This window comes from Lampetra fluviatilis, chromosome 23, assembly GCF_964198595.1.
Source record: "Lampetra fluviatilis chromosome 23, kcLamFluv1.1, whole genome shotgun sequence".
Classification (NCBI taxonomy): Eukaryota; Metazoa; Chordata; class Hyperoartia; order Petromyzontiformes; family Petromyzontidae; genus Lampetra; species Lampetra fluviatilis.
In genome coordinates, this window is record NC_136297.1 from 12,276,803 (window position 1) to 12,303,178 (window position 26,376).

A 26,376-nucleotide genomic window follows, 5' to 3' on the forward strand; every position below is an offset into this window, starting at 1 on the left:
GCAAGCCCTGCTGTACCTCTCACTCTCTCTCTCTCTCCGTGTGTTCCTCCTCCTCGTTGTGTTCAATCCACGCTGTCGCTCGCTCTCTCTCTCTTCTCGCCCACCACCTTTCACTGGAACAAACTTCCCACTCCACATTAAGCGGTCACCTTCGCTCACTAAGTTTCCGCTCCTCACACACAACTCACTTATTGTTACCCCTAGCTCACCCCACGACCCCCCCCCCCGCCTTATACTCCCCCTCAAACCACCGCCACCCTTACCATTCCCTCTTCATATTCTCATTACACGGCTATCACTCATTAACCCTCATTCATTCAATCCATTGACGAACATTTACTGTCATCAATCTGGCTGTCTCCGAATTCAGCACCATCACAGATTCGCCCCCCCCTGCCCACTGCTTCCTCTCCTCGTCTATTGTATTCACCTCATCTCCACCATCGCATTCATACGTCGTGCCATTCTTAATTATCTGTAGAGCGCCTTAGTTCAATTGCGCGACGCGGTCGGACCCGATCTCGATTGAGCAACCGCTGGAGCACGTAACCAATCTCACAGCAACACCGCACGCTGCGCGCTGGAGCTCAGCGAATGAGTTGCGCAAACTCCCTCCTACAGGGGCATGTGTGGACATCGAGCCATCTGAGGTTCCTGACCAATAAATGGCTGCTGTTGGCCCGTAGTTGGTCCCAAGGAGGAGGGGGGGGTGGAGGGGTCGAGGGCGAACGGACTCACGCGACTTGCCAGGCACGAGGCATCGCGCCGGGGTCTGTCCGAGCGTCGGGCTGCGAACTCGCCTCGTGGGCCCTGACGCCTCCATCACGGACCGCGAGCAGAAGTGGAATGGCGTTGCAGCTACCAGCTCGATGCAAAGTGGTGCTGCGCAGAGTTGAGGATGTGGTTGGTTCACTTATTTTGCTGTTGTCGTCGTCGCATTACCGGTAATTGTTTCAGAAATTACAGTAATTGTTTGCGATTTTGTTTGGTTGCATACCGAGATATTTGCGTTTTGTAATAGTCATTGTATTAGGGTTGCCATAACAGAGTAACATTCCGTCCGATATAGAATCAACGATACTCGTGTCGCCCATTGTCTGAATATCGTCTAATTGGGGTTATCGTTACTCATTTTAAACGTTAAAAAGTAATGTATTTGTCTATACTTCACCACCTTGTGCTGTGCGGGGGTCCCACCGATAGTTCACACATCGACTCGGGAGTCGAACTCAGGTTACCGGGCTCGGCTAACCCCGTGCATCAACGCTCCCTTGCCTCCCACCGAGCATGGTTTACACGGTTCATCTCAATTGCATATGGTTATGCACTTACATCCACAGCAGTGTAATGTGTTGCTGATATCAAAACTACGCCGATATAAGGTGTGCTCATATCCAGATTCACTGCATTTGATAAACCGTGCATTTTGCATCGTGAGTCTACAGTCATGCACCAGGAGTTAACAAAGGGAGGAATGAGACACGCAACAGTGGGATTTCAGTTAAAAAAAAGCGCTTTATTTTTGCGTTGTCATACACTGCGGACCAGCTCCACAGAGTTACCGTGGGTCAGGGCGCTGGTTCGGGCCAGGGTCTGTTTGTGTAAATGCCGGCACAGAGAGGGCGGTGTCCCCGGTGCCAGTTTAGCGAATGGGAAGCAAATTGCGTGCAGCAGCTGTTCGTTGTCATGTTCCAGGACGTTTGCGGTTGGTCGGAGGGCCTCTAGTACTGGGATTTCAGCAGGATGCTGACTTGGCTGAGGAATTTCTCCCAAGCGGCTTGAGCCTCGTCCCCTAAACCTCCGTTAGCAGAAGACACCCCCTCCAGGATGTTAACAGCCAGAACCTGCACACAAAGACACAGACAGAAGAAGACAAAGCACGCATTTCAGCGTGTGACTTTCTATATGTTTATACCAATACCCGCCATTCGCCACTAAGTGACGGTGCACCTGTGCCAGGCCCGGTGCACTTTGAGGCCACGTGAAGTGCCGAAGGCTCGCTGACAGGTCACGGGACAAACCCAGGTGCCACGGGTTGGCTGACTGAGATGACTGGCAGATGCACCAGCTGTGCCACCTGTTGTGCCTATATATATAAAACCCTACACACACGTGCTGCCAAAGTGGTTGTGTTATTGTCGTCGGTTCAATCCGATCTTCCGACGCGGCAGTTGAAACTATGGGGCAGATTTCTTAAATCCCCCCCCCCCCAGCGCCTGTCCACCCAGCGGCGTGAATGGGTCCACCACCACCACGCTTATTCGATGGGCAGGTCGCATGTGATGGGGTAAAGCGTGGGCTCGCTCAGACCTGTTCCAAGACCACTGACATTCATTTGACATCAAATAGCCTCTCGAGGGGGCTCTGTAACTCCTCTGCGGTGGATGTTGTTCTGCCATCAGTGGCATGAACAAGCAATCGTAGGGCTGCGCAATTTCCCACAGTGGTTATTCACATTGATAATCTGCACGCTACCAATTCCAGGGAGCTTGTGTTATGTGTGCGTGTGCGTCCGCGCTCCTGTAAGCTGCGCTTCATCACAAAGCGAATTGTGCCCCGTGGCTTGTGACCAAGATTTGCGTTGGCAAGCGAACAACGGTAAAGTCAGTGAGTGCACCTTGAAGTACTGGGGGTCCACGTTGAACTCCTGGGCATGCTTCTTGCTCAGGGCCTTGAGCTTCAGGCTCAGCTTCTCGGGGTCGTCCAGGGCCACCACGGCGTCGTTGACGGCGTTGATGATCCTCTCGGCGTGCCAGCGCACGGCGGCCGACTTGCTCAGCTGGTCGGCCGAGTCGAGCCCCTTGAACTTGGGGAAGAAGTCCTGCACGCCGGCGTTGGACGTGAAGAACCTGGCGGGAGAGAAAACGCAACGTCAACGTGGTGGCCGAGTGTCGTGCGAAATCATCTCCAGCTGATGATGGAAGCATGCTGGCCAACACGGGAAGAGGCATCTATGAGCCTGCCCTAGCACCGACGTCACGGGGGATGGAGTTTGCAGGGATGAATGTTTCTGCTCGGGAATATTCTGAGTTCGTATTTTTTTTTTACATTCTGATATTTCACCTGGAAAATCTCACTGAGATCCAACTTCTCGTTTGCCGAATTTTCCTGTTTCAACACTTAGCTCTTCCTTCACAGCAAAGGCGTTGCACTTTTGACGTGTGCTCACTCTCTTTGATTGGTATTATGTTTGTCTCGCCCGCTCACTTAATCTGTACTCAAAGCTAAAACAACAAAAACTCAGCATATTCGTCAATAATACTGCCTCAAAAGAACACGTCATGTTCATCTTCTCCAGAACACATGACGTGCTACGGAGAAGAGCCGCTGCGTCAACAATTGTTTTCTTTATTAACGAATGCGTTAGAGGTGTTTGGTTGTTGTCGTTGTTGTCATCTGTGCTAGTGCCCCACTGCCAACGCAGCAGCAGCAGCCTCAGTATCACCAAATGCCCAGTGGCATTGAGACGGTGACAATTCGCGACGGTCGGTGGCTGTGAGCGAATTCTCCGGCACGTGGCCGTGACACGGGAGCTGCAGCATCCCCATCGGTTGTCCGCGCAATGCTCGCCTAGCTGCATTTGTCTTCCTGGTTTGCCGAGTGATACATTGTTGTATGGTCGCACTCATTACACACACACACACAAAGTGCTTGTCACAATTGAACCACAATGCCTTGCTGATCTCTTCAAGGAGCATAAACCACCATCACGCGAACTCCGGCCATGCCCGCTGCAGCGGCTTTTGGCTGCTGGCCATCGGACAAGGACGGCCGCTGCTCCGCGCGCTTTCAGATGCGCGTCTGCGGCCGTCTGGAACGCTCCTCCTTCCAATATTAGAAAGCCGGTGGAGCTCTGCTCTTTTAAATCTCGACTGAAAACGCACTACGTTAGAGCTGCTTTTTGTGTTTAGATCGCTGTCCTTCCCCCGCACCTCCGATAAGCACGGTCGGTACGAAGGAAGTCCAACATAACATACGCCTCGCCACCGTTAAACGCACGTGGCCACGCCGAGCAACGGACGCCACGTGACGGTGGTCGCGTCACATTTGGCGCTTCGCACCGAACGAGCAACGAGGCACTCACTTGATGAGGATGGCCTTGCCCGCCTCCTCGTAGTTGGAGTAGACGGCCTTCCAGCTGTCGGCGATGGCAGCCTTCTCGGCGCCAGACAGAGCCCCAACACTTCCAGAGTCGACGATAGGCATGGCGAGAATGAGGGGCTTTGCAGCGGCTTGCAAGAGACAACGAGCCGAAGGCGGGATTCACAGGAGGCGATGCTGTGCAGTATCAGGAGGAGGGGGGCCCTTAAATAGCGAAACATCGAAGGCCCCGCTTGCTTAACCCGTTGTTGTGCAACGTGAGGTTAAGTAAGGTGAGTAATTAATTGTGGTTTTGCAATGCGCGCGAGATATACATTTGTTTGGTGATCAGCAAACGTTCAGGCTATTTCCAAATCAGGTTTTCGACAGTTTCGGTATTGACGAGAAGATTAACGCTTTGAATTGTACGCCGTGTGGAATATACCGTTTAATATGGCACGTGTTTTACTCCATCTTTAACACCGTGATTCCATTACTGTTCAACACGTGGCCCATATTCATGCAAATTGTATGAGCAGGACATGTAAACCCAATAAAATGTAAACCAAAAATGTAAACCAAACCTCACAATACGTATTACCTTGACATTTTATTCTGACAGAAAAAAACAGATTAATTTCAGTGCTCCGTGTCCAGGAGGATTGTGAGTACACGTATTCTTTACTCGTTTCGTGAACAATAACGACCCCGCTTTTGCACCCATCCAGAAACCAAAAGTTGTGGCCATGGGCGAGGTCACTGCAGCGCTGTGTACTGAATTTGCACGGTTACGTAGCAAAGAGAGACACAGGAGTTGTGTGCAAAGCTCACACGTAAAACCCGCTCTCATTCACCAGTCTGATATGCATTCATTCCGTTTGGTTTAACCTACGGTCGTTTGTGTCTCGTTCTCTGTGCCATCCGCCGCTTCCGTCTCAGCTTCTTTGCTGAATATCAGCGCGTTAACACATCTTGAACGTATTGAGTTAATGCTTCAATTTCGCCGAGTCAAATACAGAAAAATAATTCTCCTGGTAACCGAGTGAAAGCCACAGTTTTTGTGTCGCTTCTGATACGATACATTTGTAATTATTTTCAGCCCTTGAATCCACTGCTGGATGAAGGCCTCACCACGTTGTGTCCAGCCATAGGGGGTTGTTTGACCATACTTCACCATGCCGGTCTGTGTGGGTTAGTGAGTTTGAAAGCACAGGACTGGTTCAAAATATCACTCGTCATGGTGCGCCACCACTCCCCACGCTTTTGTGCAATTCTATTTGTGATTGTCGAGTTTGTAACGTGTTTATTTTAAATGATATACATTTGTATTAGTTCTATCTTAGTCGTAGTAATTTTATTACAGCATTGTTTTATGTTTGGGGATTTCATTGTGATGTTATAGCTGCTCGTTGCTACATAGTGCTGATGGCGAGTGTGCAGGATTGACACAACACTTGCTGATGATATCAAATTACCGTATCCTGTCATCAGCAATTTGGCAACTTGCCCACTGACAGATACGGTGACTTTTCAAAATGGTCAGTGATGTTGCTCAAACTCGATTGTCCGTGCGCATTGGTTGAGTAACGCAACCCTCTCTGGATTCGCTTGCATTAACGTTGCAATGCAAATGTTATAAAACATAGTAACTGCTTATTTGTTTTAAAAAGCCAGAACTAGTCCAATAACTTTTTTTTTCTTGGAGGTTTCCTACATTGTATGATTTGATATCAATGTTCTCAGCCAATGTATAAGTGTGAAACCGAAGGATCCAGAGTAAACGCAAGCATGCGGAGGCAGTGATGAACACTATTCCTGTAAAAATTATTAAAACTATTTTTATATTTAAAGCTTTCGTGACTGCAGGGATTCATATTCTTGGTTCTTTCGGTAAAGTCACGTAGAAGGGAAATAATAAAATAATATAAATATAAAAACAATAAAAATTCTCACGACGTGATGATGATTGCTTGTGTTGCAGTCGAAACGTCGTGAGCATTTTTATTGTGTTATATTTTTATTATTTTATTATTTCCCTTCTACGTGACTTTACCGAAAGAACCAATAATATTTTTATTTTACCAAGTAAGGCCCACTGAATCATGCAGCTCTTTTCTCAGAAGCGACCTGGCCATTACAAACAGACAGCTCAACGAAGTGGGCTTATCACGTGCAAATGGATTGCAGCCAAATGCCCTCGACGCGTGATGTTGATTCTAAATGTGGAAGAAAAAAACGGAGGATCCGGATAAAAATCCTCACAACCACCGGGAGAGAGACAGAACACGCAAACTCCAAATATACAGGCATCAGGGTCGGGGTCGAAAACCCACGACCTTCTGTACAGACGTACCCAGGTGCTGATCACACGATGGAATGGCTGTCTTGTAAGGCACATCACGCATTCACCTTCTTCGAGACATGTGCAGTCCACTCTGCTGCCAGTCGTGTGATGGGAGATCTTGAGCACTTTTTACATCCAGATTGAAAAGTCATTTCTTTAGAACCGCTTCGTGTGCTTAGTACGTTGCCCTTCCCCCGCACCTACGATAAGCAAGGTTGGCTACGTACGGCGCGAAAGAAGTTCAACATACATACAACATCTATTTTATTGCTGTGGTTTTCACACCTGATGATGATTGCTTGTGTTGCAATCGAAACGCCGTGAGAATTATATTTTTTTTATTTATATTTTTTTATTATTTCCTTTCTACGTGACTTTACCGAAAGAATCAATAATATGAATCCCTGCAGTCACGAAAGCTTTAAATCGAGACATTTATAGCCTCACGCCTTACATTTAGGTGTAATTACTCCTAGCATTTGACATTGTAATACAGGGTGCTTAAAAAAAATATGTGAACACTTCTGAGAATTTACAACAATGCCACGAGAAATGTGCTGACTCCGGGCTCTGGAGACCACCTGGAGAAGATTCGAGGCACGCGTTGACAATGATGGTGAACAAGTGAAGACTGACTTTTTGAAGCTATTAACATGACATTTGTTATCATGTTACAGTGAATTATCCGTTCTTTTTCCATTAAAAACGATAGTCCCATATACGTAAGTGTTAAAAGCATTTTTAGGCACCCTGTATTTGTGAACAATTGAGATACGTGCAAGAAGAGGCAAGTGCATGGGTCGACAAACACAACAACAAGAGGAGCTATTGTTTTTTTCGAATTTGGAACAAACAAAAAAAAACCCCTCGATATTTCAAGAGTGGCAACGCCGCTGCGGTGGTGAACGCGAGACCGGAGGCGAGGCAGCGGTCATTGAATGGGGTTGAGTGACTCATGCAGCCAGCTATGGCTGCAGGGTTTGGTGGTACATGTTGTTTACGTCGTTTATTGTGAAAATTCTGTCACAGTTCCTATGATCACTGTTTCATTGTTTTTATGGCTTCATTTTGGTGATTTTCGAAAAGTTATTCGGTTTGGCCATGTTTGTTTGTTGTAGTACAGAGTTAGACTGATGGCCTTGATCTAAGTTGTCTTGTGGTTGTTGTTGTTGTTTGACTTGCATCCCACTGGGATTTTTGCACACAGTGTTGGTGTACGGTGCTTTTTCTGCAATATTTTGTTGTCTTTTCTTGGATTTTCTGTTTGCACTTAGTCACATAGTCACTTTAAGATGTTTTCTTGTTCATGTTTTTGTTTGTTGCGGTTGCACCCGATGCAAGAGCCGAATGGCTCACAGGGCTCTACCTAATCAATGAACTTGAACTTGTTATACATAGGTTTCGTCTGGGTTCTCCAATGTCCTGCCATAGCTAACATAAGATAAAAAAAAAACCTTGTAACTTGGTATTGGTCAAGACTTTTTAATGCTAAAAATAATTACGCTGCTAATGCTTCAGTTGGGATTGATTACACACAAAAGCAGCCTCGTTGCTGTGAAAACTTGGCAGGACCCTCCTGAAAAAAAAAATCGTCTTGAGACCCATTGAGGCTTTGCTGGGTAAACAACTTGTGCCTCACAGCAAGATCCTTGCTGTGCAAGTCGTGACAATAAGACATCAATAAGACATCAATAAGACACATTCTGTGGTTCTAGATTTGAAGCTTTCGTGACTGCAAGGATTCATATTCTTAGGTTTTTTCGGTAAAGTCACGTAGGTAAAATGTTTAAATTAATAAAAAAATAAAACTTGATACAGCAATCGAGCTGTGACGGTTCCACCTGAAGACGGAAGCTTGTGTTGCCTCCGAAACGTCGTGATTTTTATTTTACTTTTATTAATTTTAATTTTTTACCTACGTGACTTTAGCGAAAGAACATAAGAATACATTCCGTGGTGCCGAGATGAAGCCCACGCATCACAACCCCGCGGGCGACGTGCCTCGCCAACGCCGCTCTCAAATGACGTCATCCGCCAGCACACACGTGACGTCACTCGTCGATGCCGCAGGACGGCGACGTCACCCGCCAAATGTTTGCGAGTTGACGTCATCGCCTCCCCCCGCCGCCGCCCCCGCAACGGCAATCGGCGGCCTGACGTCACCCACAGCCTTACGTGGCGGGGTGACGTCACCGGCGCCAGGTATAAAAAAAAACCCGCGCGCCGTAGCGCGAGACGGCTTCCCCGCCGGCCCGGCCGCAGCGCGCGAAGCCCCCGAGCGAGCCACACGCGCGGCACCCTCCCCCCAACCCCCGGTGGCAGTGCGTGGTGGTAGTAGTGAGTGGTGAGGAGGAGTGGGGGGGCGAGCGAGCGAGCGAGCGGTGTGTGAGAGAGAACGCAACAAACATGACGTCCCCGCAGTACGGCCCGCGCCGCGTGACGTCACAGCAGCACGTGGGGCGACGTGCCGGCGGCCATGTTGGTAGGGGAGGCGTAGGGGGTGGTGGTGGCTGCGGTCAACTTCGGGCCCGCGATCCGTCGGCCGAGGAGCTCAATCGGAGGCCGCCGCCGGCTGCTGCTGCTGCTGCTGCGACGACCAAACAGAAGAAGAAGGCGGAGGAGGAGGTGGAGGGGTGGAGGAGAGAGGAGCGGAAAAACGGGGAGAGGAGGAGGGGGGCGGCTCGATCGGCCATGAACCGGCAGAAGACGGGGCCCACTCGGCGTCCCAGCAAACCCTCGGGTAGGCCAGGCCTGGGCCTCGACTCTTCGCTGAAACTGGGTGCTCGTATCGATCACGCACGGTCCTTGCTCTATGCACTGCTGGAGAGCGAGAGAGAGAGAGAGAGTCGTTTTGGGCCAAACGTCACCGCACCGCTCGCCACTTATGTTAGCCGCGGCCGGGCATTGCACACGCGTCGCCAGGTTCGTGGGGAGGAGAAAACAAAATCAACACTGCCATGAAAAGAAACACAAATGCAGTCGGCGACGTTTCGAGCAATTGCCCTTCAGAACGCAGGCCAGAGCGAGTGATCCGGGCTCACGGCTCGATGAGCTAATCGCTGCGCCACCGCCCATGCTTGGAGCATAGCGATTGACGTTTGTCAATATCTTAAAGCTGCATCCAAGTCGCCACTGGGATGCAGTTTTTTTTTTATCCAAATGACACTTTTGGCTCATTAGTGATCGCTTCCACGTCCCTACGGTGTAAGCGGGCGTCGCGATGTTGATGGGACTGCGCTAAGAACCAGGTCCCCTCGTCACGGGTTCAGCATCGGTGCATTGAGACGTTAGAACCGATCCTGGGTCTTTCGACCCTCGCTGAGCAGGATGGTGAAGTATGGTGAATTCTAGATTTGAAGCTTTCGTGACTGCAAGGATTCATACTCTTAGTTTTTATTTCGGTAAAGTCACGTAGGTAAATAATACAACTAAATAATAAAATGATCGAAATAATATTAGAAATCAAATAACGTCGTGATTTATTATTTTATTTCTACTATTTTTATCATTTTATTATTTATTTTTCCCTTCGTGACTTTACCGAAAAAAACCTAAAAGTATGATGAAACCACCCCGATGATTTCTAGGAGTGGGAAATCCTTCATCCAGCAGTGGATTGACAGATTAATATATACAGTCCGGTAATGTGAAAAGGTTACAGCCCTGCAATTGCTTGCCGGCATAACACTGCTGGGGCTTCCACTTGGCTCTATAGGAGACGACCCACACTTTACCCTACCGCACGCGACCCTCTGAACGGCCAAATGCGCCGTAACTTACGTATTTGCATTGCCGTGTGGGCAGTGATCTAAGAAACTTGCTCTCATTGTTCCCACTGCCGCATTGAGACGTGGAATGGAACCGACCACGTGTGGATTACAAATCCGGCGTGCAACAATTACCCCACGGCAGCCATCCCACTGGAATAAACAACAAATACGGAGAGTTGCATATAATATATATAATTGCCAATAATGTTCCATAATAGTGCGTGAAAAATGTGTCTACTCTGATTTTTTTGCGGTAAACTGGCCCCATCGCAGCTCTTGTCAGTAACGTCTGGCAACCCAACAAACTTGCTTCTGCCGGTGACACCCTAAGGGTGCTAAGTTTTGCTTGCTGAAGTAAATACTGCTTGTAAGCTATTTCTTAAAAAACTAAAATGAGCTTGGGCAGCACATATCTCCCGACAGGATGGTGGTCGTTGATGATCAATGAGGCTGGTGACAGAGAGGCGTTGACAAACGCAGATGCAGTTCACACAATCGGTCACCTAACACGCAGTGCCCCCACGTGTCTCCACACCCAACAGCTCACCCACCTCCCGGCGACTTCATCGCCCTGGGCAGCAAGGTGCAGTCGATCGACTCGAAGTCCGTGCCGACCCTGCACAAATCCGGCAGCGGTGGCCCTTTACCCAGTGTGGGCTCCTCATTGGTGGGGGCCGGCTTGGTGCTAGGTGGGGAGCGCAAGCGCGATGCGCCGTCCAGCTCGACCTCCGGCGCCAGCCTGGGCAAGAGGCCCAAGCTCGGAAGCCTCAGCGGTAGCGGCGGGGCCCTGAGCGCCCTGGGCCGCCTGGCGGACGCTGCGGATGCCGAGAGGAGGACCATCTCGCCGTCCATCCGAGAGCCGTCGGTGGTGCCCATTGAAGGTGAAGCGGGAGCATCGGCTGATACTGGGGATGTAAAGATTCGCCGCCCCGCGGATCGATGAGTTGTCGCGATTCGATCGCGTGCGACGCACACGGGTCGAAGAACTGATTATTTCAGATTCATGGAAACGATACGCTTGTGTAACATTTAGACCAGGGGTCGGCAACCACAATAACAAGAAGAGCCATTTCTTTCCAATTCGGTACAAAATTCAGTATTTCAAGAGCCACAATGCATCTGAGTACATACTGTACTCACGTACATATCGTCAAGAAGCAGCCCGTAAAGAGCCGCATGCGGCTCCGGAGCCGTAGGTTGCCGACCCCTGATTTAAACTGATAGCGCGTACGCTTGCGCGTGTGTGTGTTAACGTCCGTTTGCATGCGTTTGCGGGGTCTGCACGCGTGACTGTGTGTGCGCGTGCTTGCCTTTGCCTGCACGTGTTTGTGCGCAGTCCCGCCGAGCGCGCTGCTGGACGCCATCGAGGCGGCGGAGAATGAGGGGAACGACGACCGTGTGGACGGGCTCCTGTGCGGCGCCGTCAAGCAGCTGAAGGCGAACCGCGCACGGCCAGACCCCACGCTCTTCCTCACCCTGATGCACCTTGCCAAGGTCAAACCCAACGTGTTTGCCACGCAGGGCGTCATCGAGGTGAGAGCGCGCCCAGGGGGTGCCCTTGAGGGGGCGGGGGAGGGGGGGTGCGGCCGCGTAGAAGTCGGCATGGTGTGAAAAAGTCGTTGGGGTTAGGGCGCGTGCCCCCGAAAAGTTTGAGTCGACGATGACCGATTGGACAAGATTTCTTCAAGCACGATGGTGACGACGACTAAGCCACCAAAAGACAAATGCTTGATGGGCTCTGGTGGGACGACATTGACGATTGTGAATTAAGACGCAGAATCGAGATAATTTAGTCAGGTTATTGGAGACGGCATTGCACTGAAGACGACCAAAAAATTGGTAATTGGCTATAACGAGAAAATATCTGCCCAGCTTAATGATGGACAGGATGAAATCTAGCCAGGTGAGATTTGTGCACCCCTCACGGCAACTTGTAATAACAAAGAACGGACAACAGTTTTTATTACTTTAGTCGACAAGACTTAGAGAATTGCCAAGTAAAATCCACAAACTAGGACGTGCCAAGTATTTTACTGGTTGTGGTCGCCTAGGACTAAGACCATGACCAATATCACATGTTCTGACGAAGTAAACGGTGGTTGTGTGTGCAGGCCCTGTGCAGCCTGCTCAGGAGAGACCCGACCGTGACGATCAAGGCCAAGGGGAATCCCCTTGTGTCCGTGCTGGCCTGCAACCTCCTCATGGCCGCCTACGAGGAGGACGAGAACTGGCCGGAGCTCTTCGTCAAGGTAAGCCGAGCGGGGTTGAGCAATGGAATTGGTGATGAAAACGAGACGAAAATATGATACGGAGCACGATTGGAATGGAATTTTTAGTCCAGCTAGCACGCACCGCTAACTGAGTACGTCGAAGAACAAACGCGTGTCGGGAAGAGTTTTCATGACTTTGACGAACTAGTTCACGCCCTCCTTGACTCCCGTCCTCCCTTAACCCGGACGCCGACCTCGTTCCTGTCGCCACGCGGCACGCCAGGTGTACATCGAGGACTCGCTGGGTGAGCGCATCTGGGTGGATAACGTCCACTGCAAGGCGTTTGTGGAGAACATCCAGACGGCGTTTGGCACCAAGTCGCCCCCGCGCTGCCTCATGCTGCCCGCGGAGGGGGCGCGCCCGGGCGGCAGCGACGCAAGCGCCGGTGAGGCCCTCTCCGCAGTGGCCACTCTGGCACACGGTCAACACGGGTGGGGGAGCGTGGTGGTGGTGGTGGTGGTGGTGAGACTCTCACTGCTTGGTTTGGAACAGCGGTTCCCAACCTTTTCGAGTGTTAGTTAATCCTCTTCATCCCCTGTGCGACATAATGCCGCAGTGAGTTCCGTCCACTTCTTCCCGTCCTTGGCGACATGTTGAACCTCGCCCAAAGAGAGGATGATCACTGCCACCAGCTCGTCCTTCACGGTCTTGTGCCACGTGGTTTTGGGTCTGCCGGATTTCCTTTTGCCCGGTGGTGTCTTTTTCGAGTGTGCCGACCCCTTTTCAATCTCAAAGCATTTCGCGGACCACCACGTGCGACTACTTTAGTTGTTTGAACATTTCTTTCCTTGGTGAGGATGTTATGGTTTTTATTTTCCGTGGAACCCCCCACCACCAGGGGGGGTCCATGGACCACAGGACGTGAACCGCTGGTCATGAGCCGTGGGAAATGGTCTGCTGAACTGTTGCAGATACGGGGTTTGTTTGTTGTTGCAAAAGACGGTGTTTTGCGTGAAAATTTGTTGAGGGTTGACTGGTCCCACTGGTCCAGGGAAGTTGGGACTCTGGTCTAAGTCACAGTCAAGGTGGTGGGGGGCAGTGAGAGATGTGGCAGTGGGGGAGGGTAGCATTCCCTTCTAAAGGAATTGACCAAATTTCCCCGTGCAGGACCCGACTGAGGAAGAGGCTTGAGTCCCAATCGCATTTTTCTACGTGAATAAAACTGGCCTTATAAGTCGATCGTGCGTGTGAGAGTCATATTAAGATTTGTGTTATGATAATTTTGCATTTTAAGGCTAAATAGTGTTAACAAACTTTACAAATGAGACAACTGAAAACAATACAGCACAAGAGACGGTCCGCATTTGGACAATTTCATTGACTCGCTTGCTGCTGTTCATGAGTTCCAGGCCCCGGCGCTTATCGCTGATGGTCGTGATGGATGAACACTGTAATTGAAGTCTAATCGATGTTGTTCATTGTCGTTTGATTGATGAGCAGGTGCCAGTCCCCACCTGGCCGGGGAGGAAGAAGACAAGAACCAGGAGCCCCCGGACCTCCTCATTGCCGAGGACAAAACTTCGTCGGACGAGGAGACTGCGCAGACCATGAACCGGTGATTCTCGCGTTGGCCACAGCCTGTCAGCGCATGGCCCACAGACCCCTGTATCACTCGCTTGAACTTTGTAGCTAGCCTACAGTGTGTGGATGTGTACAGCAACTTTGGTCACTCCGCTGCAGGGATAAATGGCCTTGAAGATGGGCGAGTTTAGATTCGCAGTCGAGTGGAGGATGGTGCTGCACTGCCCTCTGCTGACCACCACGAATTGGTACAGATCCACAGCCGTCTACGACAATGTGGCGTTCATCGTGGTCACCCATCCAAGCACCGGCCAGGCCGAACCTCGAACCCCACCAGTTCCTACAAGAGTCCCTGACCACTGAACCTGCGTCGTAGTCTCAATACCCAACACTTAACCCTACATTGCCAAGGCTTGTTACCCTTAACATGCACCCGTGGGTTATTGTGTGGATGTCTTGTTCTTCTGTGTGTGTGTGGTTGGGTGTGGGGAGTGTTGGCACAGTGGTTAGTGCGCTGCGCTACGAAATAAGCAACCGGAGTTGATTCCAGCTCACAACCAGCAAGTCACAAATGGTCTTGAGCCTTCCCTAGGTTGACTTAGCATCAAATGAGTGCATGGTGCAGTGTATAAACATCAGCACTGGGGAGACAAAGACAGCCAGGCATGAAGTTGTCCCCCTACAGTACTTGCCCCAACAGTCTGCATGGCTATAGGGAGATCTTTGCGTTCATTTGCTATTCATGTCTGATCATGCATTTGTGTGATTGTGTTTGTTAGGTGTGCGTGTGTGTACGATTCTGCATATATCGCGCGAATGCGGTTGTGCGTGCGGTGTAGTTTTAAGCACGCGATGGCTCGGAAAACGTCTGGCTACCGCGCTCTCGTCGATTGCTCGTCATTTGCGTGTGCGCTCGTCCAACGCGTGAACGCGCAACTATTTCCTCGTAGCTACGAGGACCTGGGCGAGAGCGTGGAGGAGTACGTGGTGGAGATGCTGCGCGAGCAGCTCAACCGCCGGCAGCCCATGGACAGCGTGTCGCGCAACCTGCTGCGCCTGCTGGCTGCCACATGCGGCTACTGCCAGGCGCGCCTACTCGCCGTGCAGAAGCTGGAGATCTGGCTCCAGAACCCCAAGGTGAGCGATGGAAGCAGGAGGAGAGAGGGAGGCTTTCCGTCTGCGGGCTGAATGGGCCGGGTGGCATAGCGGGCGTCACACTGGCTGATGCTGCATGGGGTCGCCAATTGGATCGAGTTATGTAATTCGTGCGTGTGCACAAATGTCCGAATCTACGTGCCACTGTCAAGGCCCAAATCATCCCAAATCAGCCAAAGTGTTGCCATCCGCGAAAGTGACGGTGTTTCCGATGGCAGTAACGATGGTGACAGAAGAAGGGGGCTAGTGGGGGGGTGGTGTGTTTGGCGAGGAAATTGCCGAACGGGGACGTTGACGATCGCCGGCTCCGTCATGTTCTCGTTGCAGCTGACGAGGCCGGCGCAGGAGCTGCTCATGTCCGTGTGCACCAACTGCAACACGCACAGCAGCGACGACGTGGAGGTCATCTCCAACCTCATCAAGATCCGACTCAAGCCCAAGCCCCTGCTCAACCACTACATGCTGTGCATCAAGTGAGCAACTTACTTGGCTCCATCGCTTGCTCGCTCGCCCCGCAGTTATCAATTTGTCGATGTCAGTCGGCTAAACTAGAGATGGGTCTTGACTTAAAGCTTTCGTGACTGCAGGAATTCATATTCTTTGGGTCTTTCGGTACAGTCACGTAGATAGGTTCAAAGAAAATAACTAAAATAAAAAACTACGACGTTTCGATCGCAACACAAGCGTTCGTCATCTTCCTGATGACGAACAAATTTTTGTTATTTTCTTTGAACCTATCTACGCGACTTTGCCGAAAGACCCAAAGAATAGAGATGGGTCGATGAGTCTATTTAGTTGATTAATACAGCATCCCCCACATCCCTGGAGAACCAGCGGCACACTAATTAATTACGTGTTACCCAGTTGAGTAATGGAACCCGTAATCGGTAATTAATTAATCAGATAAGAAATCGAATAATATTGCACAAACTGAAATCGATGTTAATTATCTCCTAAGTTGGCTTGAGTATATTGTTAGATCGACCATCATACAATTACCATTAAATAACACTCACTCTGTCCGTGGTTTAAAGCTGGCAGAAAACTGGCAGCACAAATGTAATCAACTAATGTGTGTGTGTGTGTGTTTCTTTTAGGGAGCTGTTGAACGCGCACAAGGACAACCTGGGCACGCTCGTCAAGTTCCTGCTCTTCAACGAGCTGTCCAACATGCGCAACCCCAACAACATGCAGGTGCTCTACACCGTGATGCAGCACGCGCCCGACGGCGCACCCAAGGTGAGAAACCCGGGCACGCGGAGCGACGGCCACACGCGTGCGAGTGCGGGATTCAGGAATCGCTTTCGGAACTCGCGTTTGTCCTCGGGAAGCTTTTAATCGGCGGCGACGTCACCTGTGTAGCCGCGCGATGCCGTCGCGGGGATGCGTGTAACGCCATCGCCTTGTGTGCATGTCTATTTAACTATTTTATCACCGTACGTAGCCAACTGCTAATCGGAGTTGCGAGAGGTGCCTTGGCCGTGAAGGCCCAATTCATTTGACGGGAACGGTTTTGATGACGATGGCCTAACCGTGAGCGCACGCCTGTGCTGGTGCTTTCCGACCGCCCTCTAGTACCTGGCCATGGTGTTCCAGGACCTGCTCGTCAACAAGGAGGACTACCTGCGCGCTTCGCGGCTGCTGCTGCGCGAGATCGTCAAGCAGACCAAGCACGAGATGAACTTCCAGGCCTTCTGTCTGGGCCTCATGCAGGAGCGCAAGGAGACGCAGTTCCAGGACCTCGACCACAAGGTTTGTGCGTGCAGCCAGCGCGACGGGACGTGGGACACGAGGCTGTAGGCCGTGTCGCGATTGGGCCACAGTGCAGAGGGATCACATGTCCACGCCTCTTGGCAACTTGGTGTTAAGCAACACAATTGTTTCGTGTTGATATATCTTCTGCACGTTATCCATGCCGCAACCTGCCTCCCTCCCTACAAGGCTTTTACGGGTTGAGAACTGCGGAATTAAAGATCAGAATCGATGTTCAGCACACATACATACGTGTTCTAAAGGGCTGATCGGACTCTCGGCCAGGATTTAAACTCGCAAACTTAAGATTGTGAGTTGCTTGCGCCATCAACTGCAGCAGTCAGCCGGATTTCACACTGTACATTGTCGAAAAAAGATTATAGCAAAGCATCCGGTTAGCGTGAGATGCGGTCGTCACGCGGTTAGTATGCGGCACGCAGCCAGGTGTTGTGGTGGTGGTGTTGGCAACTCAAGGATATCATTTGTTTAACTGCACCCGTGTCGTGCTTTTGTGCTCAGGACCGGTTCGTAATCCAGACGACGGATCTGCTAACCCTGGCTATGATGCTGGGCATTACGGGGCAGGTGAAGGAAGCCGGCCTCGCTTGGGACAAAGGCGAGAAGAAACGTGAGTTCTTCGTGGCGTGCGTCGATCGTTCAGGCGCAGGCGGTCGTACGGACCAGCCCGGCGTTAGATTGCCGAGTGACTCTCACAGTCCTTTATATGTGCATTCGTTCGTGCGTGCGTTTGTAAATTCAGACCTGGATCAGCTGAGGGCCTTCCAGAGGCAGATCGCAGCGATACAGCGAGATGCCGTGTGGTGGCTCCACACTATCGTGCCCGCCATGTTCAAGCTGCCCGCCAAGGACTACGTGCACTGGTGAGCACGCGCACCGTCACTCACCGCTCACCCACTCACCCACTCCATTCCTCAAGCTTGATGCATGCCCATGGCTATGTGCAGGGTGCGAAAAATGTTAGAGCCATGTGCCTCTACGCTAAAGTACATCAGATGCTCCAACTGGGAACCATGTACTTGGACATTCATCTCGATTCGTTTCACACAGAATACTTAAACATTCCCTAATTTCAAGGAAGCTCGAACAGTCCACATTGATGCTTGGCACACTTGGCTCTTATTTACAACTCCAAATATCGAGGTCCTGAAATCGCGATGGTTCCTTACGTTTGCCTCGCCGTGTTCAAAGAGGCATTGAGGCCTCGTGGGGAAAGGAATCCACATCACCCTCCACAGCCGGTCTTCTTTTAGTGTTGTTTCTGTGCAGCAATGCACGTTGGTTAAACCGGTCACTCGCCTACCAATTCTCACGGCAGCAATGCGGAATGGACTGTCCTCTTGTGTGTCTCGACCTGCTGTGTGCGCTCGCGTGGGTGCGTGCGTGTGTGTGTGTGTGTGCAGCCTGTACAAAGTGCTGTTCACCGAACAGCCCGAGACCTACTACAAGTGGGACAACTGGCCCCCCGAGGGAGACAGGAAGTGAGTTCCCTGGTCACGTGTGACGTCCTGTCACCACCGCCATCTTGTGCTGCCGTTGCCACGAAAACGTCATGATCATGAGCCATTACCGATCCGCTGCTGTGTGAAGGCCTCCCCTTGCTGTTGCCATTCCTCACAGTCGTACGTTGGTACAATTTAACCTTTTGCATGTGAACTTATCTGCCCTGTTTCACTTATATACACTTAAATACATATTATCTTCATTGTCAACCATTGGATATCTCCTGCTGTTTGAAGGACTTTCTCCACTGTCTTCATCGCTTCATCACTCGTAGTACTGCGATGCCACAATCCATCTGTTCCTGCACGTGAACTGGCATCATTGTTCCATCTCCGTGGCGGCTCTCACGTCAGGCACATTTCTTGCCTGTGGCTGCCATTCTCTCTCCAGTCTTGTCCACCAACCGTCAATCCGAGGTCGGACATTGACATGTCGCTAGAAGGGTTCTTCTGGCAATTTGTCAATTTCCCATCTCCGATTTGTGTTTCATCCCTGATCCGTGTGTTCTTCTTCCCATCTCTGTAATTCCTATTGTGCCCCTCTCCACTCTTCCTCGTGCACTTTTCCTGCTTTCCTTCCATTTCCTTTTTCTCGGCGTCCTTTCTCCACGAAACGACAAACTATAACCGCGGCCCTCTCTCTCCACCGCCGCAGCTTCTTCCTGCGCCTCTGCTCGGAGGTGCCGCTGCTGGAGGACACGCTGATGCGCATCCTGGTGATGGGGCTGTCGCGCGACCTGCCCCTAGGCCCCGCCGACGCGATGGAGCTCGCCGACCACCTCGTTAAGCGCGCCGCCGGCGTGCAGGCCGAGGGCGCTCCTCCTTGCGCACGTACGTACGCAAGAGCAGCACGAGCGGCACGCGTAACGTCAAGCGCCGCGCGCCCGTCCCCTGCCTCGTCGGCGCCCCCCGTCGCGTTGACCCCCTGCGTTGGCGCCGTGTCCCCACGCAGACATGGACGTGCTGCGCGTCGACAGGATCCAGCTGCTGGAGGCGGTGCTCAACCTGGCCACCTACCACTACCCCGAGAACATCCACCTGCCCGCTGGGTACAGTCACGCGTGTCCGCCTGCTCGCTAGCGCCGTGGCCACCCCCCCCACCCCACCCTCACCGTCTGATCGGCTCCCCTTGGTCTATATAGTTAAGATACATGTTGCTTTGTGTGGGAGGAACCCCGGAGTAGCTGGAGAAAATGCAGCTACTCCAGAGGAAAAGATGATCTCCCGAATGGTCCGCACATGGGCATTTACAACCCATTTTCTGTTCTGCCATTACCTGGCTACCTCGCAGCGTGGCGGGTTTGGGAGTCTCGCAAATCTCTGCGGGATCCAACAAAACTTGCCCCTAAAGTGTTGTATCACAGGTGTGCATAGCCACCACTAGCGGTCATGTGACCTGTCCAGACTTTACTGGGCCTGTGGTGGTATCTCTGTCCTGATGCTCCCTGGCTCTCTCCTTGGCACTCGCATTCCCTGTATCTGTCGAGTAGATCCCTCTCAGTGGGTGACGCTACCAACGCTGTACATCGTTCTTGTTGTGTGCTGCAGGTACACCCCCCCCACCCTGGCCATCTCCAACCTCTACTGGAAAGCGTGGCTCTTGCTGCTGGTCGTCACGGCCTTCAACCCACAGAACATCGGTGCGGGACGCTTTCCCAACCCCCTTTGCGATGCGTGACGGTGCTTGTGGGTGCGTGGACTCGGCCTTGAAGTGATTTCCTGCTCAAATGTGCCTTGAGATGGCGCTCATCCCCTGCTTAGAGTCCTGAGTCAGTGGTGGAAATTCCACATTCCTATGGCGGGAGCGAATGCATTCGTAGAACTACCAATGTTGACTTCCCCAAAAAAGTGGTTCTCGTTTCATTCGCCCTCGAGAGATGATTTGCAAGTGGAAAAAAATCTGAACCTGGACGTGAACTTTTACAGCTGCTTTATTGCGAGCGGCTCGCTCCAGCGTTGAGCCACTTGGTCAGTTATCCGTCTACCTGGTGGGATCACGTGGGGAGACGACAACGGTGTCTCTGCTTGGTGTTTGGCCACACCGTCCCACCCCCTTGTGCGCCGTGCAGACCTTCATAAGTGCTCGCTAAAACCACCGCTTCCACCAATAGTCTGTGTAGGCTACGGGGGGGATCTTTGTGTTTACTTCTGGGCTGTTCCCAAGCATCTGCGGTGTGTGTGTGTCTCCGTGCAGGCCAGGTGGCCTGGGAGGATTACCCCACGCTGAAGATGATGATGGAAATGGCTATGACCAAGTAAGACTCTTCACCCTTCTGCCAAACACAACCAGTTGCCCTTTTAATTAGTTAATCAAAGGAAGACACAACCCAAAAGACAACATGGAAATCAAAAACATGAAAATACATGGATTCTGTGTAACACTTTCCAACATACATATCTTTAATTAGCAGCAATGTAACATTCCAAGCCACACGACGAGATACGATGGCGCGCGGTGAGTTGGAGCGTCTTGCCGCGAGCAGATCTGTACGCGTGCGCGGGAGGCGAGCGTTTTTTGCGCGCTCACGCTCGCGCGCTCTCTCTCCCGCCGCAGTAACTACGCGTTCCCGCCGTGCACCGTGGGGGACGAGGAGTCGCGGGCCGAGCTGACGGCGCGCGAGCTGCAGATGGCGCAGGTGGAGCGGCAGGACATCCTGCAGTTCGAGAGCCACCTGGCGGCCGCCTCCACCAAGCAGACGATCACGCAGGCCAACAGCCTGCTGCTGCCCCAGCTCATGACGTTTGACCCCCGGTGGGTGGACAATCCTCTCCACAGCCCCACCCCGATAGCTTGGCCGTGTGCCTGTATTGCGTGTGTTTGTGTGTGAGAACAGAGGTATGTGTGTATGTATGTGCGTAGAACTTCTGTCGCACCGTACGTAGCCTACCGTGCTAATCGGAGGTGTGAAACTATTTTTGAGACTTTTTTACAATTCTTTGCGTGTGGTCCCCGATTAGTTGAGTAATGAAACCGATAATCACCAGAATAATCGTTTACTTGAATAATGCTATAGCTCTGCTCTAATTATAATATGCTAACTGTTGACTAGGTTGACTTGGCCTAGGTTGGGCACCTGGTGCACTGCGTTGATACCCAGCGAGCTGTTGCCTCTGTGTGCGGGGGACGCTGAACGGGCGCTGACCGTGTGTGTGTGCGACAGCGGCGTGGCGCGGAGACCTCCGGCCAGCGTGGTGGAGCAACTCAAGGGCCTCAACCAGAACCTCAAACTCGGCCAGCTGCTCTGCTGCAGTCGCAGCCCTGACTTCCTACTCGGCATCATCCAGAGACAGGTGAGCGAGTGTGTGTGTGTGTGTGTGCTTGCGTGCGCTATGAACCCAGCGACCCGAGTTGGATTCTCGCTCACAATCAATAACAGTGGCGAATCTTTGAACTGGGCCTCCTCCAGGTCGACTCGACCTCAAATTAGTATCTGGTGCGGTGTGTAAACATCGCCACTCGGGGGACGAAGGCGGCCGAGCGTGGCGATCTTTACACCGCACCAGGTGCTCATTTGAGGCTGAGTTGAACTAGGGGAGGCCCAGGACCGATTCAGATAACCGTCACCGGTGTTGGCCTTGAGCAGGAATCGAACTCGGGTCGTTGGCTTTGTAGCGCAACGCACTAACCGCTACGCTACCGCATTTGCCACCACCACAATCGCCGGTCGCTGACGACACTTTGGGGCCGACCCGACCCCGTGGCCTGTGCACGCGTGAGCAGCAGGGCTCGTCGCAGTCGATGCCGTGGCTGGCGGAGCTGGTGGAGTCGAGCGAGGGCTCCCTGGACATCCTGCCCGTGCAGTGCCTCTGCGAGTTCCTGCTGCACGACGCGGCGCAGTCGAGCGGCTCCTCGGCGGACGACGACGACTCGGGGAAGGCTGGCAGCGGCGCGGCCGAGGGCAGCGAGAGCAAGGAGCGGCGGGCGAAGCGTGCGCTGGTTGGTACCCCCACCCCCCAACCCCCACCCCCACATGGGCGTTTGATCGCCCTCGCTGGTGTTTGTGCGTTCTGACAATTGCCGTTTTTATTTTACCAGGTAAGGCCCACTGGGCCATGTAGCTCTTTTTCATAAGCGACCTGGCCACAAATCATAGTTCAACGAAGTGGCTTATCATGTGGAAATGCTTTGCAGCCAAATACTCTAAACGCATGATTTGATTCTAAATGTGGAGGGAAAAACTGGAGATCCGGAAGAGAGAGACACGCAAATTCCAAATATACAGCAGACGTCAGGGTCTGAATCGAACCGACGACCTTCAATCGCCGGTTTATTTGGCCCCAGTTATTTCTCAAAATGTATTTTTTCCCCGCGAATGCCACCGCCGCACGTAGCCAAGTCCTCGCGCTCGCGCGTGCCCTCTGACCCTGCCCCCCCCCCAACTCTCTCCGCTGCAGAAACGGCGCAAGCAGAAGCAGCTGCTGTCGCGCCTGCGGGAGCTGCTGCAGGGGCCCCGTGCCGCCGAGCACACCACCACCGAGGTGCTGGACTACTTCCTGCGCCGCCTGAGCTCGCAGCAAGCGGCCGCGCGCCACCTCGCCATCAAGGCAAGACGCCGCCGCCCGCACCTGAACACCGGTTCACCCGTGAACACTCGGCCGCCTAGATCGTACCGCTCGGCAGCCCCGCTTTCTTATTTTTATTATTAGCTCACCGGCCCCAGAAACTTAAAACTCCACACGGCCAGCAACAAACCGTCCTGCTGGTAAAGTAATAGATGACGGTTAACGCGTTTCTGGCGTTGAGACTGGCCACTGTTTCACCAGCAGCAATCGCGCCTCCGATTGGCACGGTTGGCTACATACGGTGCGAACGAACTTCAGCATACCATGCGTGCATGCAATCGAACTTGGGATGACAGACGTTGGAAATCCCAAAGTCGAGTGTGCGTGACCGGGCGCATGGTCGTTGTTTCGCCGCGCGGTTGGCCGCTCTGCGTCGGCTCGCAGGGCCTGGCGATCGTCCTGGGCACGGAGACGGAGCGCTCCAGCGTGGGCGAGGACGCGGACGTGACGCCGGCGTCGGGCGAGGACTCGCGGGGCAGCGACGCGGGCCTCCCCGCCCAGCTGCTGCTGCTGCCCGCGTTCCGCTGGCTCCTGCGCGACCTGCCCCAGCTGCCCCTCTTCCGCAGCGTGAACGCCATGACGCTGCACGCGCTCATGCAGGTGAGCGCTCGTGTGACCGCGAAGCGAATCGAACCGCGGCTACTTTTGATGACGTCCATTTTGCCCAGGTGAGAGCCGTATTCCTTGCGTTTAAGGCAACTGCTAAAACGCCATAACAGGAGGGACGGCAAAACTACACGAACTCTTTCCTGAAGCCCCTCTCGTCTTGGCCAGCAGACCTCGGCATTGGCATCTAGCTCCTGAACGTATTATTCCCATAGGAAAAGAATATAAATCGTTTTTTGCGCCAGGAAGTGCACTAGGTTTCACCCATGATTGCAGTCTCAAGTAGTTTCTCACTAGGGAGCGACGTTGCTTTGGAACTCAGTGGTCCGCTGGTCCAGAAAGGTTGGGGCACCGCTGTTGTGGACAATATACAGAACAATTGAGGACAAGATTGGAAAAGTTAAACTGTGCTATTGAGAAAGCCTGGAGTTGCTTCTCATCCATGCTCTGTGGTGCTCTTTCTCTCATGTCCACCCGAAAAGCGCGCATGGCTACGTACGGTGCGAAAGAAGTTCTCTATGCGTACATACGTGCTGTGGAGGTGTTCGTCACACCAGAGTTTTAAGTCCTCGAAGAGGAAGGTTTATTAAAAAATCCGAACGGGAAGCCGGCTTCTCTCGCACGCGTTCATGCCCCCCCCCAATCCGCCTCTTGTTTGCCGTGTTGTCGCTCAAACCGCCAGGCCATCCACGTGGAGACCGACCCGGACGCGGTGAGCGCCTACCTGCTGTACCTGTCGCAGCACCTCCCTCTGGACGACCAGCAGATGCACAACAGCCTGATGCTGGTGAGGGAGTCGCTCACGGTGGCGTTCTCTCACAGGAAGCTTTTTGCGTGAATTCATTCTTGTAGTGTGGTTTAATTGTTGTGTGTGAGTGTGTGCGTGTGTAATCTGTATATTGGTGTGTATGCCTGCACGTACATTATTTTTCTTTCTGTGTGTGTGTATATTGTATGTATGTGGAACTTCTTTGGCGCCGTACATAGCCAACGGGGCTAATCCGAGGTGTGTATAAATGTGCGTGTGATCTGTATGCCGGTGTATGTCGTCTCTATCTTCGTCTGGTGGACTCATTGCATATGTGTGCACGCGTCTGCACGTGCGCTTGCTTGTCGCCAGGACGTGTCGCACCTGATCGTGGAGCGGACGACCATCGTGAACCACCTGTTCTTCGAGCGGACGCGCTCCACGCAGGCCGAGTCGGTCCTCTCCGCGCTGCTCTTCGTCTTCAGCACCTACATGCGCTGCGTGGTGCGCACCAAGGAGGAGGAGACTTACTCGTGGGTGCGTACGTGCGCACGCACGCAAGCGGAGACGGCGATCCGCCCCGGCAACCTGTACGGACGGTTGTGGCAAGTGCCGTTAGCGAGTCGCACCGATGGAGGGCCCGGCACGGCGCACGAGGGCGTGGTGTGGCCAGCACCGCTCCTGTTGGGCTGCCCCCCCAAGTGGCTGGTGTATGCACACCGCGCCAGTTACTCATTGGCGTGAAAGTATACAATCTGTATATCAGAATCTTTCTTTCGACTGGAGGAATCCGATAAGCTCTGCAACTCTTTTTCACAAATGTCCAGTATGGGCAAACCATATCATCGAATGTTTGCATTTCGATGCACTTATCTTGAGCTTGAGAATCATCTATTTTAATCGATCGATGGACCGCGAGGTGTCTGCTTGCCCCGCGGTACGAGCGCGCGCATCTGCTCGTGTTGTATCCGTCCTGCAGTCTGAGTCCCAGGATCAAATCTTCATCCGCTGGGCGTCGGGAGAGACGGCCACCATGCACATCCTGGTGGTGCACGCGTTGGTCATCCTGCTCACGCTGGGCCCGCTCGACGGTACACACACACACACAAGAGACAGACAAAGATCCCCCGTGTAACCTTACAGGTTGTTAGGGCAAGTGCTGTTAGGGAAAGTGCTGTTAGGGCACCACGGCCGCGAGATATTAACTACCTCGCCTGGTATACAGGAGGTCGTGGGTTCGATCTGGACCCTGATGCCTGTCTCTTTGGAGTTTGCGTGTCTCTCTTCTCATGTTCGCGTGGATTTTTCTCTGGGTCCTCCGGTTTTTCCCTCCACATTTCCACACGATGATAAGCCACTTCGTTGAGCTATCATTTGTGGCCAGAACGCTTCTGAAAAATATCTATATAGCTCAGTGGGCCTTTCCTGGTAAAATAAAAAAGTTTTTCGTGAACACCTACGAAGGCCAACACTGCACGTGAGGGGGTTGGTATGGCCGGACTGCCCTGCGTCTTCCCCAGTGGTGATGTTTATAACACCGCACCAGGTACTCGCTTCAGGCTGTTGTTGTTGTTCTGCGTGCGGCTCGCAGGTAACGGCGACTTTGCGTACCTGCTGGACGTGTGGTTCTCGGACCGCCAGCCGCTGCCCACTGCCTTCCTGGTCGACACATCCGAGGAGGCGCTGCTGCTCCCCGATTGGCTGAAGCTGCGCATGATTCGCTCGGAGGTCTCGCGATTGGTCGACGCTGGTAAGAGATAAAATATATATATATGCACACGTGTCTTAAATATTGAAAATACAAAATAACTAACAGCTCCTGCAGATGCATGTCTCGGTCGACTGTCCCCGGCTCACATGTTGATTGAGTTGAGTCTCTTTTTTAATGTAATCTGTAGTTCTGTCTGTCTATAGTGCTGGCCTTAATACGTGCTCGCTAACAGCACTTGCCCCGACAGGTTGTTAGTTCATAAGGGGGATTCTTCGTGTCTGTGTATATGCAAAGGTGTTTGCGTGTGTGTGTTGTGCATTGTGTGTGTTTGTTCA

General features: G+C 52.4%; 2 protein-coding genes across 2 annotated transcripts in view; one reads left to right on the forward strand and one right to left on the reverse strand.

The window, feature by feature from the left end:
- Positions 1-1,509: 1,509 nt before the first annotated feature.
- Positions 1,510-4,269, reverse strand: LOC144940938 (globin-like). The gene is made up of 3 exons (XM_078867447.1): positions 4,085-4,269; positions 2,618-2,849; positions 1,510-1,844 (listed from the first exon to the last, which is right to left on the reverse strand). The coding sequence occupies exons 1-3, from the start codon at positions 4,204-4,206 to the stop codon at positions 1,722-1,724; spliced, it is 477 nt and encodes a 158-aa protein (XP_078723573.1). The 5' UTR covers positions 4,207-4,269; the 3' UTR covers positions 1,510-1,721.
- A 4,527-nt stretch (positions 4,270-8,796) lies between these two features.
- The window catches only part of INTS1 (integrator complex subunit 1), a 33,078-nt gene continuing 15,498 nt past the window's right edge, over positions 8,797-26,376 (forward strand). The window contains exons 1-26 of the mRNA XM_078867243.1: positions 8,797-9,164; positions 10,737-11,075; positions 11,531-11,727; positions 12,306-12,443; positions 12,688-12,850; positions 13,906-14,020; positions 14,937-15,123; positions 15,469-15,614; positions 16,239-16,380; positions 16,717-16,893; positions 17,413-17,521; positions 17,654-17,774; positions 18,315-18,392; positions 19,069-19,244; positions 19,366-19,462; positions 19,962-20,053; positions 20,608-20,668; positions 20,968-21,165; positions 21,575-21,704; positions 22,135-22,350; positions 22,809-22,958; positions 23,361-23,576; positions 24,265-24,369; positions 24,703-24,867; positions 25,310-25,421; positions 25,922-26,080. Of these exons, the coding sequence (XP_078723369.1) occupies positions 8,831-9,164; positions 10,737-11,075; positions 11,531-11,727; positions 12,306-12,443; positions 12,688-12,850; positions 13,906-14,020; positions 14,937-15,123; positions 15,469-15,614; positions 16,239-16,380; positions 16,717-16,893; positions 17,413-17,521; positions 17,654-17,774; positions 18,315-18,392; positions 19,069-19,244; positions 19,366-19,462; positions 19,962-20,053; positions 20,608-20,668; positions 20,968-21,165; positions 21,575-21,704; positions 22,135-22,350; positions 22,809-22,958; positions 23,361-23,576; positions 24,265-24,369; positions 24,703-24,867; positions 25,310-25,421; positions 25,922-26,080 (4,123 nt within the window). The 5' untranslated portion in view covers positions 8,797-8,830. The remainder of the gene's footprint in view (positions 9,165-10,736; positions 11,076-11,530; positions 11,728-12,305; positions 12,444-12,687; positions 12,851-13,905; positions 14,021-14,936; positions 15,124-15,468; positions 15,615-16,238; positions 16,381-16,716; positions 16,894-17,412; positions 17,522-17,653; positions 17,775-18,314; positions 18,393-19,068; positions 19,245-19,365; positions 19,463-19,961; positions 20,054-20,607; positions 20,669-20,967; positions 21,166-21,574; positions 21,705-22,134; positions 22,351-22,808; positions 22,959-23,360; positions 23,577-24,264; positions 24,370-24,702; positions 24,868-25,309; positions 25,422-25,921; positions 26,081-26,376) is intronic.